Genomic DNA, 14576 nt, shown 5'->3' with positions numbered 1-14576 from the left:
ACAGGCTACATATAAAACCCGGGGAACGAGTTTGCTGTCTATGGCCTACAAAGTGAGCTGCCTACTAAGGGAACACCCTCATCAACTGGAACATGTGACTAATTTAAAATCAATGTAAAAATCACAGTCCATTCTAATAGAATGTGAGGAAGAATCAAATAGTTTAAAATACAATAGTTTGTTTGGTTAAATTATAACAATAAAAAATTATAATAAAAAAATTAATTAAATTAAATGAAATTAAATTAAAATGCTCACCTAGTTTAGGTGTGAGTGCATTTAATTACACACTTGGAGTCTTAAAATAATTTAACAAATCTTAACTCATTAAATAAATAATAACACATGCAGGCCAAAAATAAGAGAAAAACATTTAGAAACAGCAAGAATCCTGATGTACAAATGAAATATATATGAGAAACCATATTAAAAATTTAAAGCAAATATTGTATTTAAACCTCAGACCATGATTATTATAGTGAACTAAAACGAAAACCTAAAACCAAAAAGGAAAAAAATAAAAATATTTTTTAAAAATAAATTATTATTATAAAATTAATTATAATAAAAAATATTTATATATATTTATATATGAAAACCAAAAACAAAAAAGAAAAAAAAAATGCAAAAAATAAAACGATATATATATATATATATATATATATATATATATATAGTAGTCAACATTTGAAGTGGATCAAAAACTTTCTACCAAAGTTGTCCTAAAACCAAAACAATACACATTTCTTGTCTTTTTTTTTGATCCACTTCAAATGTTGACTACTGTATATATATATATATATATATATATATATATATATATATACCAAAACCAGTATCATTATTAAAATTTTTTAATTTATATATTTACATACGAAAACCAAAAAAAAAAAAAAAAAAAAGGAAAAATGTAAAAAAAAACCCCAACAAATATAAACCATACTGGAAAAAAACTAAAATATAATAAAATAAAACATTTTTGACTTAGATTTTGATTAATATTGGTTCTGTGAAGTGCAAAAAGTGTATCACTGTAATGGGAACAAAGTGATGAATTATTGACAGGAACCCTACTGTTACGGAAGAGCAGAAGAGCACTGACTGTAAATGATGTAATGAGATTTCTGCAAGTGATTCTCAGTGATTGTGACTCGTACCTGAGGCCGGATCTGAGCGGCTTTCTTGGGGTCGACCATGCGAACGTGTTCGAAGTGTTTGAGCGTGTGCTGTCGGTCCTTCTGCTCGGCGCGAACGTACTTCTTCAGCAGACTGAACACGTGCCGCGGCTGAAGAGAGATGACATAAAGAGCAGAGATCTGAGATCAGCACACTTCTGAACCTCAATAATTCACCACGGAAATATAATTAAAAGTGACAGCAAAGGCATTTAGAATGTTACAAAAGACTTGCATTTCAAATAAATGCTGTTCTTTTGAAATTTCTGTAAATCCTGAAAAATAAAATGCATCACAGTTTCCACAAACAAAAATATTGTGCAGCACAACTGTTTTCAACATTATTAATAATCAGAAATGTTTGTTGAGCAGCAAATCAGCATTTTAGAATGATTTCTGCACTGCAAACAAATATTTTCTTACTTAAGATTTTTTGTCTTATTTCCAGCCAAAATATAAAACAATTCTTAAATCAAGAAGGATTTTCTAGACAAGTAAAAATTATTGTCTTGTTTTCAGAAAAAAGAGGTCAAACTTAAGTGAGTTTTTGCATGAAACAAATCTTATTTCAAACAGAAAACAAGATTATTTTTCTTACTTCATTGGCAGATTATTTTGCTTGTTTTAAGCGAAAAAAAAATTAATTTTGACTTTTTTTTCTGAAAACAAGACAAAGTTTTTACTCATCTAGAAAATCCTTCTTGATTTAAGAATTTTTAGATATTTTGGCTGGAAACAAAAAAAATCTATAAGAAAAGCATTTTTTTTTGCAGTGTAACAGCTGATGAAAATTCAGCTTTGCATCACAGGAATAAATTATATTTGAAAGTATATTAAAATAAAAAGCATTATTTTATATTGCAATAACATTTAGCAAAAGTAAAAATTATTGTCATGTTTTCAGAAAAAACAAGTCACAATTAAGTGAGTTTTGCTTAAAAAAAAAAAAAAAAAAAAAAAAAAAAATCAGCCAATGGGGTAAGCAAAAAATATCTTATTTCAAACAGAAAACAAGATTTTTTCTCACCCCATTGGCAGATTATTTTGCAAGTTTCAAGGAAAAAAGCACTTAATTTTGACTAGTTTTTTCTGAAAACAAGACAATAATTTTTACTCATCTAAAAAAATCCTTCTTGATTTAAGAATTTTTTTGATATTTTGAAAGAAAAGCATTCTTGCAGTGTGAAGAATCATGTGACACTAAAGTCTGGAGTAATGATGCTGAAAATTCAGGTTTGATCACAGGAATAAATTACATTTTAACAGATATTCACAGAGAAAACATTTGGGTTTGAATTCCAATAATATATCACAATTTTTACTGTATTTCTCAACCAATAAATGCAGCCTTGGTGAGCAGGAGAGACATTTTTCAAAAATCCTACCGACTCCAAATTTCAGTTTAAATGTCAAGTAGCTTGTATATGTATCTGTGAAGAATGAAGGCCATGTGTATGTTCATGTGTGTGTGTGCTGAAGAACATGCGTGTACCCGGGGCGGATCGGCCTGCAGGGCGGACAGGTAGCTCTCCAAAGCGAGGCGCCGGCGGTCGTTCAGAAGCGCTTCCACTCGTGCCATATGTGTCTCCACCAGCTGCTGCCGCTCGCTGGCCGCCTCCTGCTCCAGAGCCTCCACCTTCTCCTGGAAATGCTGCAGGAGGAACAGAGAAGAACTCAAGCAAAGCCTCGTGGAAAATGAGAGAATATTCTAGTAAGAGCGAGGGGAAAGATCCTCCAGGGCCTCATGGGAAATTTCCATGCACTGATTTCCTGGTAAAGGACACAAACTGACCTGGATCACGGCTTTCTTGTCATTGCGCGGTAAACTCTTGGCCTGTCTCTCGGCCTCCTCCCATTCCCTCATCACCTACAGGACATGATACAATAATCGTCCAAAGCCGCAATTACAAAAAACAAAACAAAAAAAACATTGATTATTGTGCGTGCTAAAGAGGTGTGTTTAATACATGAGAGGCAAATCGACATCAAAATACTGAGAATAATTATTTATAACAAATTATTCCGAATTTTAAATGCATTTCAGTTTCTGGAAAGTGTTGAAATGATTTAAAAAGTGATTCAGATTTGTGTATTTGCTCTGGTGTTCATCACAGCCACAAATACTTCAATATTTAGACTTACTTTCAAACTTTTTTACATTTTAATCTGGACTCCAACATGCCCTGGATATTGTTTGAAAGTGTTTTGATTCTTTATTGTTGGGTCGAACTTTACATTAGGGCTTCATTAGTTAACATTAGTTCATTCATTAGCTGCCATTCAAACATTCATTAATCTGAGATCATTCCAATATTTAATAACAAACTGTTCAAATCAAAAGTTGTAACTGTGTTATTTCATGAGCTAATGTGAACTAAGAGTTGTATTTTTTAACAAAGATGAATAACTTCTGTAGCAAATGTAGCTGATTGTGAATATGAATGCATTAAGGTTAACTGTAAAGTGATATCTATTGGTCTTTATAATCTTTTGCACTTTAATCTGGGTACATTTTGCAACTTTATACATTTTGTATGTATTGCTTTATTGTATTTAAATGTTGAGTTATTTTTGTCATAAGAAAATAGTTATTAAAGCTGTTCTACTGTATTATGACTCCACTTCAATATGGTCATAATAGATATACTGTGATAAAAGCATTATCAATTAATCGCAACCTGAAAATTGATAGCGGCATATCCCTATGCATATTGCATATTTGCACTTTTTTTATTTATAGAAACCAAACCAATGTATCGTTGACATTTGTGAAAACGAGGAAAGCAATACATTTTTTTATTTAAATTTTTATATAAAATTAAGGCATGCAGTTGCTTCAAACAATAGTATAACGCTATTTAAAACATCAATGTAAATTGCGATCATCGTAATTAATAATCGCAATTACAATTTCAAGGAAATAATCGACTATTATGATTTAGGTCATAATCATGCAGCATTACGTAAATGTCACTTTTGATCAATTCAGTGCGTCTATGATGAACAAAAGTATTCATTTCTGTGAACAGGTTCTCCACCTGAGACATGCGCTCGCGGTGTTTGGCCTCCAGGCTTTCTTTGGCTTTCAAGAAGTGCGCATGTTCGTTTTCGTCAGCTGGTGTCTCCAGGTATCGGTCCACGGCGTCCGGAGGGCTGGAGGAGGGAGTCGGCACTGCAGAACAGAGAAACTCTTTTAATACAGTATGTGAGAAGAGCAGACCGTTTAAGGGAAGACACTGCAGGTGAAAACACTGTTTTTTCATGCACCTGTCAAGTTTGAGATTTTAGGCTTTTTGGTGTTTCATAAAGTGTTTTTTCAGACTAGTGGAGCGAAAACACCCAAAAGACACTGTTAAGTCTTTCTTTTATAGCACTTTATCTATTTGTGTCAAAAGATGTCAATTACAATACAGATTTTTAAAGGCCAAGAGTTAATCTCCACTTCAGTAGCACTTACACACACCAAACTTGACATTTATATTCCTGTCGATATCCTGAAGGTTTTTACAGAGGGATTTGTTCATATATATTTTGCTTGATTTTATACAACATTTTATTTCCCCAAAAATGATGAAAAATACATGGTTTTCCGTCTGTTCTAAGTTTTTTTCTAAATTATGGAGTGACAAAATGACCCAAAATCCCCTCTGTAAAAACATTTGACTCTAATATGTAAAAAAAAAAAAAAAATTAAACAATAATTTTGAAACTGATTTCATCCAGTGTTTAGATGTTTGTGCTAGAAATGTATGCAAATTAGCACATTTGCCTCATTTGCATATTTTAACCTAACATTTTAGAAAACTTGTAATACAAGAAATGTTTGCAATTATCAATGTAATCAATCAACTGGGTAACTAAGGTGATAACTAGTAGTTCATTTTTTACCCTATTCACCTGCAGTGTTTTGCCTTAACAGAGTTAGAAGAGATGGTTATGAAGCGGTACCTAAAGCTTCCAGCTGACCACTTTACTCATGTTTAATCTCTAATGAACTAATAACTGTAAAACTAATAACTTTTGTGCCAAAACATTGTTTTTGAGTTCCGGCAGCATGAGGATTCATTAAAAAGTAATAGATTTAAAATGCATTTATTTAATCCTAAGTATAGTTCAAGTCTAAGGATATAATTATTATTTATAACATAACTGTAAATTATTCCTATCTTAAACCACTGATATAATCCAACTGCACTGACCCTGGTTTTCTTTCCCTTGTTAATGCAGGACATTTTCAAAAAACTTGATTGAAACCATGATTTGATTAACTTAACATGAACTAAAGTCTAAACAGCAGCTGGAGGAACATTTACAGATAAAGCCATGAAGAAAGAAGCAAGAACGATCATTAATATAAAGATAAGCAGCACTGCATTCATGATTTTATGCATGCAAATAACACACACACACACACACACACACACACACACACACACACACACACACACACACACACACACACACACACACACACACACACACACACACACACACACACACACACACACACTTCAGTGCCTTAAAACACCTTCAATTAGTTGAAGAATCTGATTTACAGGAGAGTAATTAAGGAGAAAGATGTGAGTGAAACAGCAGCCACACGCGTGAGACAGAGCCAAACGCCAGTGAGAAACCCACACACGTCAGATCAGACTAAATTAGAACAATCCACCCAGTTTACTCTACCTCATGACCTTCAAACACATTTGAGACTTTCTTTTATCAGTGGAACACAAAATGAGATGTTTAGCAGGATGTTCACGCTGCTTTTTTTTTTTTAAATCAGTGGCTAAGATCCAAAATTGACAAAAAACGAAACAAAAAAAACCCAGATTTTTTTTTAAATGTATTGTGAAAAAGAAGCTAAGCGGACTATTTTCTAACAAAAATAATATACTTAAAAATATACACTTAAGTACTGTTTTCAGACACTGTGTGTCATTTACAATTAAATAAAAATGTATTGTTTAAATTTATATTAGCGTAACTTTAGAGTACTTTTTAACCCATAAGTACATTTTTATATTTATTTATTTTGAAATATGGTTCAAATGATTATTTTTTATTTTAATAATTAAATTAATTTTTAGAGTTTAATGCATTAATTTATCATTTAGTTTAACTTGATGTATATATAAAAAACTAAATCTGAAATAAAATTAATAAAAACAACACACTAAAAAAAATAAAAATTACTGACAAAAACACAACAAAACTAACTTAAGTATATTTGATTGCACAAGTAATACTCCAAATAAAGTTTAATTGTAATTTATGCCAGTAAGTCTCGAGCGATATGTCAATAGTTATGATAATAGACTTGAACTATACTTAGTATAAAATAAATTAATTTTAAAAAGTATATAAATTGTAATTTTTTTTAGAAAATAACTGATAGTTTCACTTTTATTTTTTATTCTTTGGCGGAAATAAGTCACGAAAACATCTCTCTCTAAGTACACTTAAGTGGTCTTTTATTTAATTAGTATCATTGTAACACTCTTCCGATTTGAAGTACATTTGAAGTACAGCTGGCTTCAAACGATTATGAAAATGCAATAATCGAGATAAACTATAATAGAGTTTAATGTCACTATTGATGAGGATTGTATGAACTTTACATATTATCTGTCTTTAAACACAAAATATTTAAATGTACCTTGCAATAGTTCCACTTTAACACAATCAAATATACTTAAGTATATCTTTAGTTGGACTTCTGGACAATTAAAGTGCATTAAGTACAAAATTAGTTGTTCCAATTTAGCTTTAAATATACTAGTTTAGTACACTAGAAGTACAATTGCACTGTATTTTTATTAAGTACATAATATGTAAATGTATTTCAAACAATTATGAAAATGCAATAATCGAGATAAAACAAACAAAAAAAATGGTTTCATTCATATCTTTTTATGTGTTGTTATATGTGACCCTGGACCACAAAACCATTCATAAGGTTAAATTTTACAAAACTGAGATGTATACATCATATGAAAGCTCAATAAATAAGCTTTCTATTGATGTATGGTTTGTTAGGATAGGACAATATTTGGCTGAGATACATCTATTTGAAATCGGAAATCTGAGGATGCAAAAAAATCAAAAAGACTGAGAAAATCGCCTTTAAAGTTCTCCAAATTAGGTTCTGAACAATGCATATTACTAATCGAAAATTACATTTTGATATGTTTACAGAAGGAATTTAAAAAAAAATCTTCATGGAACATGAACTTTACTTAATTTCCTAACGATTTTTGGCATAAAAGAAAAATCAAAAATTTTGACCCATGCAATGTATTTTTGGCTATTGCTACAAATATACCCCAGCGACTTAAGACTGGTTTTGTGGTCCAGGGTCACATATTTAAATTGACCAATAATATTAAGTTCCGGACCCACTAACAATCGTGTTAAAAAAACGTGATTACAATATTGACCGAAATAATCGTGATTATGATTTTTGCGATAATTGAGCAGCCCGATAATTGAGAATAAACTAGTTTTTTCACAAGAGAAGTATCTTAATATCTACAGATGTGAGTCATATAAATGATCGCTCTGTTTTAAAGGTGTGTTTTGTATCTTGACGACTCTTATCGTGGTCTGCTGGCATTATATGAACATAAGATCCTGCTAAATGCTGTGGTTTGTGTTTGACTGAGAAGAGTCAGTCATATGTTGTGTGTGGCAGTCATGAGAGCGAGTGAGTAAGCGTTGATCAGTGTTAGTGGCTCACGCGGTCGGACGGTCGGTCGTTCGGTCGGTGACTTACAGACGCTGCTGCAGACAGACAGACAGTACTCCTCCGACTCAAAGTTATTGCGGTTTCCTCCGCAGCCGCCGTAGATGAATGGAGCGCAGTGGCCCTCCTCACGCACAAAATACCAGCGGGGCAACATGGCCCTGCAGGGGCCCGTCTCTGCACTCGCAAAACACACCTCTGACAGGACACACACACACACACACACACACATGAAGAGCTCTGTCTGACGATGAGCGAACGCTGGCTGTGATTGGCTGATGCTCACCTCTCACCACCTCCTCCACTGACTCTGTGGTTGTCGTTGTGGTTGTGGTCATTGCGACGCTGGTGCTCTGCCGCTCGTCTACCGCCTCGTCGTCTTCGTCCTCCTTCTCATCCTCGTCTCCATCTCCATCCTGGTCGTTGTCCAGAACTTCCTCTTCCTCGTCCGCATCTTCGTCGTCCTCCACCACGGCCGGTTCGGATCCTGCGTCTCGCGTCATGCTAGGGGAAAACAAACCAGGAAATCAGAACCACGCAAGGCATCTTTACAATCTTTCACAGCAACCATCTGTCACCATTCAATCAGGGATCAGATCCAGTGGCATTTTTGTTTTTTTCTGATGTCATATTATAAGCTTTATGCTTTATGATAAAGTGCCAAAAACCTAGAATCAAATCCAATTCGAATCAATAATTAATTAGCTTCTAATTTTTTTCGGTCTAGTTTATCTGGACATGGGTCAAAGACATTAAGATGTATGTGTGTATATATATTTTTTTATATAAAAAAATGTATAAATATTGCTTTTATTAGTGCATATAATTAAAAATGTATAAGGGTAAAAGACGTTAAGATTTCCACGTTAAACGAAATTTACAAAAGTGATTTTATGTCCATAGAAAGCACATTAAATAAAAAGAGTCCACTTTTTAGAGTTTTTGGAGAATAAAATGTCAAAATTTGGGTGAAATAATGTTACATTGTCATTCAGTGCGTAACAATATTTATGTAAAAATTCAAATAGCATGCTTATTCTGACTTGTACATATTAAAATATATAAAAGAATAAGGGATCATATTAAATTTGATCGTGTTTTAAATGAGTAAAAAATTCTTACTGACAAATGGGTGAAACCTAGGATAGTGGCACATTTAAAAAAAAAAGTAGAATTACAACTAATTAGTATTTGGGGTGAGAGTAATTTAGGGGAAAATGTATGATATTTATTTTTTGCTCAGAAAAACAAAAACAAAAAATGCAAATAAATTAAACAGAAAATGTTTTATAATTAATCATTCATAAAAATGAACAATAATAAACAACTGAGCATCATTATAGGCTTAATACTTTTTTTAAGTACAGTATTGATTTTGTGAAGGTCTGATGCAAGTCTGATTACATCTGTTAATAGTTGTGAATAGTTTGCTTATGTTATATGTTTAATTTGAATATTTTTTTTTCTGTCTATATCATTTGATATATGACAATAAATGAATTTGTGTTAATTATTTATTTATTTAGACTTTTAACCAGTTTTACTTTAGTAGCAATGAGACACTATTATGGTTTTTATTTAACTCTTTTATAAACAAAATATTATTTTTATATTCTGTTTTTATTAAATTAATTTATAGTAATTTTTTATACAAATTTTAGTATTTTAAATTCATTTTTATTTTTTTTAATTCATTTTTATTTCAGTTTTAGTTTTAGTTATTTTAGAACATTAAGCTAAACTAAATTAAATTGGAAATTTTTGCCTTCGCAAGTACCTGAATTAAAATAAGATTAAGGTTTTAGTTTAAGGTTTATTTTATTAGAGTTATTTTATTTCAGTGAATGTTTATTTTATTACAAGTAATGTAATTTTATGGTTTTAGTTTAACTATACAAACATCACTCTGTGCTCTAAATGTAAAGTATTTACCCCTCAAGAAGTTTATTTTTCTGACTATAATCACAACTATCATCATCAGACCAGTGTTGTGTTCTGAGCTCGTCAACGGTCTACACAGATGATATATCACTGTATTATAGGATTTCTAATCAGGCACCAAATAAAATACGTCACAAAAGGTTCTTTCAGGTATCTAAGGGAGATGATATAGTGTGTATGTACCTGTTCTCGCTGTAGTCGTTCTCAGCTCCTCCCCACCAGACGTCTGAATCGTCCTCCTCCACGGCTGCGCTGTCCGTCTCTTTCTCCGCTTCTGCAGGACAACAAACAAACTCGACGCCACGGAAACGATCGATACCGCATGGCAACAGCATCCCGTAGTCATGGAGATTCATGCTGCGGTCGCCGCAAGACTGTGGAGAGACGAGAGTGTGTGATTGGACGGAATCATTTACTGACAGGAGAAACATCAATAACAAACACCAGACCAACAACATGAACCCACTCCAAATAAATCAATACAATCATTCAATAAATGTGTTCAAACTGTGAACTTTTATGTTCATTTGTATGATTGTACATGTTTGATAATGTATTGATCTGTTAAAATACAGTGCTAAACAATTAGTAAAGGTTTTAGTATATGTTGTGTTTTTGTCATTTTTATTTATATTATTTTATATTCATTTATTTATTTATTTATTTATATATTTATTATTTTATTTTATTTATATTATTATGATACATACTTTGTACCAGTGTTATTTCAGTATCAATGAGATACTATTATACATATTATTACAAATTTATTTGTATTTTTTCTGTTTAGTTTAATTTTAAGGTTTTAGTAAATTAGTAAAAGTTTTAGTATATGTTGTGTTTTTGTCATTTTTGTATTTATATATATATATATATATATATATATATATATATATATATATATATATATATAATTTTATTTTATTAATATTAATTTATATTATATATTATATTATTATGGTATATACTTTGTAGCAGTGTTATTTATAATTTTTAGTGCAATTTTATTTTTAGATTTTCTGTTTACAGTTTAATTTTATTCATTCAAATAAAAAAAAATTAAATGAAGGCAATTTGAAAGTTATTCTAGCATTATTTTCTTGACAATTACCAGATTTAGCCCCATTTTTATAATGTTAATTTTATGTAAAAACATCCAACTGTTGACTGATCAAAAGTTTGTGTATGTATATATGAAAATTTTATTTGCAAAAACAAATAACTCAAGTTTTTTTTATTTTGAAAAATCATGTTTTTTTTATGTTATCATGTTTTTATTGTATTAGTTGTATTTTTACTTGATATCAAAATAACCCAACAACTGCAGTTTGATTGAGATCAACTGCAATACACAAAGAAAAAAAAAAGATTTTTGAAAAATGCAAAAAATTCTTATCTTAAATTGATCAAAAATGACAGCGCAGACATTTATAATGTTACAAAAGATTTCCATTTCAAATAAATGCTGTTCTTTTGAACTTTCTATTCATCTGTGAATCCTCAAAAATAACATACATCACAGTTTCCACAAAAATAAGTGTTTTCAACATTGATAATAATCAGAAATGTTTCTTAAGCAGCAAATCAGAATATTAGAATGATTTCTGAAGAATCATGTGACTGAAGACTGAAGTAATGATGCTGAAAATTCAGGTGCGCATCACAGAAATAAATTACATTTGAACAGATATTCACATAGAAAACAGATATTGTAAAAAATAAAATTATTTAAAATTTTTACAGTATTTTTATCATGCTTTTCTGACCTCTTTGGCGACGGTGTGCCAGTGCAGGTGACTCTCACACATGTCCATGCGCTCCTGGTGCAGGAACTTACACTTATCAGGAACCAGCAGAGCGTCGCTCACAAACTCACCAACTGATACAGAGAGAAACGGCACATGATGAGCATAAAGGTGAGAACAGGAGGTGATGGAACGATACGTGGCATGTGCTGAGTCTCACGCACCCAGGCAGCGGTACGGCACCACGATGTGCATATGACTGCGGCACTGCTTACGGCCCTTCTTACACCAGTCCCAGATACTGACGGGCTGATTGGCCTCCACCACGTTTGTGATCTGAAGCTCTGGATACACCTGAACAACACAGACACCACTTCATCAACCTCTGCTGACAAGAGGAAGCTTTACCTTCACTGTTCCTCAGTGGAGGAATGATCTTCCCAAGCCTGCAAAACACCTCACATCCTTTGAGGAATCATTATTTGTGCATCTCTTAGTCATCATTGGATTGCATTGTGTTATATGTTTGGATCATTTCAATCTCATCTTTTAGATCAATTACATTTAGATCATTTTATGTCAGTATCTGTTATAAAAAACAGTTTACATCCTCCTTTCAGAATCTGCAAAATGCTAATTATTTTAGCAAAATAAGAGGGATCATAGAAAATGCATGTTACTGAGCTGAATAAGATAGTCTTACCTCGTTCAAAAGTTTACATCCTCTTGATTCTTAACACTGTGTTGTTAACTGAATGATCCACAGCTGTGTTTCTTGTTTAATGATAGTTGTTCATGAGTTAAACTGTCTGCTGTTCTTCAGAAAAATCCTTCAGCTCCCACTAATTCTTTGGTTTTTCAGCATTTTTGTGTATTTGAACCCTTTCCAACAATGACTGTATGATTTTGAGATCCATCTTTTCACACTGAGAGCAACTGAGGGACTCATATGCAACTATTACAGACGATTCAAACACTCACTGATGCTCCAGAAGGAAAAAACATGCATTAAGAGAAAACTTTTGAACAGAATGAAAATGTGTAACTTTTTCTTATTTTGCCTATATATATATATATTTTTTTTTAAATTTAGTACTGCACTTCAGAGGCAACAGAAGATAGTTACATGTTTCCCAGAAGACAAAATAAGTAGCATTTACCCTGATCTCCAAATTCCAAAAGTTTTCACCCCCGGCTCTTAATGCATGTTTTTTCCTTCTGGAGCATCAGTGAGTGTTTGAACCTTCTGTAATAGTTGCATATGAGTCCCTCAGTTGTCCTCAGTGTGAAAAGATGGATCTCAAAATCATACAGTCATTGTTGGAAAGGGTTCCCTGGTGAAAAAAAACAGCTAAAACCAGCTTAGGCTGGTTGGCTGGTTTTAGCTGGTTTTAGCTGGTCATAGCTGGTCGGCAGGCTGGTTTTAGAGGGGTTTTGGCCACTTTTCCAGCCTGGCCAGGCTGGGAGACCAGCTAAAACCAGCCACTTCCAGCTTAAACCAGCTAATACCAGCCAACCAGCCTAGGCTGGTTTTAGCTGTTTTTTCGGAAATACACAAAAAAGCTGGAAAGCCAAAGAATTTGTGGGTTTTTTTTCTGAAGAACAGCAGGCTGTTCAAGACAAACAAGGGACTCATGAACAACTATCACTAAACAAACAAAAAACACACAGCTGTGGATCATTCAGGTAACAACACAGTGTTAAGAATCAAGGGGATGTAAACTTTAGAACAGGGTAAAACTATCTTATTCAGGTCCGTACTAAATAAACAATAACATGCATTTTGTATGATTCCTCTTATTTTGGTAAAACTGTGAAAGGAGGATGTAAACTTTTGACCTCAACTGTATAAAATGTTTGAATGAACGATTTAATCTTTACAACCCATCTGAATGATTATGTCATTGAAGAGCAAAGAGCGTCTTAGATGTGTTTCTGGGTCAAAGTGACTCTGATGATACAGTGGCTCATATATAATCTTTTACTCATTATCTTTGGCCTTGTATTGGCGTCATAAATAAAGCACAGGAATGCTGTCTTCACCTCTTGGCAGTACTGCAGGATTCCCTCTTTTGTCCCGATGCAGCTCTTGGTTCCGGACGGATCGGGTTCCCATTTTCCGGTCTGAACGTTGATGTGCATGTTGAGTTTCCCGCAGAACATGGCCACCTGAGGCTCGGCCAGCAGTCCGGTACCGGAGTCCGACGGCACCTGCCACAGAACAACAGACATCAGCATTAGCTCTTGATTTCTTTCCTATTAAAAACATTGCTTCACTTTGAGAAACAACACAGTATGCCTGAATGCATTTATGTTGAATGCACATATGTGATCCTGGAGCATTTGTAGCAATTGCCAACAATATATTGTATGGGTCAAAATGATCTATTTTTCATTTATGCCAAAAATCATTAGGATAGTAAGTAAAGATCATGTTGCATGAAGATATTTTGTAAATTTTCTACTGTAAATATATCCAACTTTAATTTATCATTAGTAAATGCATTGCTAAAAACTTCTTTTGGACAACTTTAAAGGCGATTTTTCCAATATTTAGATTTTTTTGCACCCTCAGATTCCAGATTTTCAAATAGCTGTATCTCAGCCAAATATTGTCCTATCCTAACAAACCATACATCAATGGAAAGCTTATTTATTCAGCTTTTATATGTATAAATCTCAAAAGAAAGAAAATTTGTGGTGCAGGGACACATATTATTGGTATACATGCACATCAGTATTTCAATATTAGTACTGTGGGGGAAAAATGGCTGTAGGATCTACAATTTTCATTCAGAAATTAATGGTAAATTTCACAAATAATAAGAAAAGGCAAGTAACACTGAATTAAATATAAAATTTTGTATAATAGTATTTTGTTTTTAAAACATGATACCTTAATAAGTAATTATAATTTATAAAAAAATATAAATAATAATTATTTACACACTGCAAAAATGCTTTTCTTAC

The 14576-nt window shown here is 32.5% G+C and overlaps 1 protein-coding gene across 1 annotated transcript in view; it reads right to left on the bottom strand.

Annotated features, from left to right (window-relative positions):
* Positions 1-14576, bottom strand: part of appa (amyloid beta (A4) precursor protein a) — a 44079-nt gene that overhangs the window by 8971 nt on the left and 20532 nt on the right. The window contains exons 2-11 of the mRNA XM_073842959.1: positions 13650-13817; positions 11831-11960; positions 11628-11740; positions 10045-10235; positions 8207-8424; positions 7951-8118; positions 4214-4347; positions 2968-3042; positions 2668-2826; positions 1158-1286 (exon numbers count right to left, since the gene is read on the bottom strand). Coding sequence (XP_073699060.1) covers positions 1158-1286; positions 2668-2826; positions 2968-3042; positions 4214-4347; positions 7951-8118; positions 8207-8424; positions 10045-10235; positions 11628-11740; positions 11831-11960; positions 13650-13817 — 1485 coding nt within the window. The remainder of the gene's footprint in view (positions 1-1157; positions 1287-2667; positions 2827-2967; positions 3043-4213; positions 4348-7950; positions 8119-8206; positions 8425-10044; positions 10236-11627; positions 11741-11830; positions 11961-13649; positions 13818-14576) is intronic.

Source organism: Garra rufa, chromosome 6 (assembly GCF_049309525.1).
Source record: "Garra rufa chromosome 6, GarRuf1.0, whole genome shotgun sequence".
In the NCBI taxonomy this organism is placed as follows: Eukaryota; Metazoa; Chordata; class Actinopteri; order Cypriniformes; family Cyprinidae; genus Garra; species Garra rufa.
The sequence above is the reverse complement of the archived record's forward strand: the minus strand, read 5'-3'. Positions and strand labels throughout refer to the sequence as shown.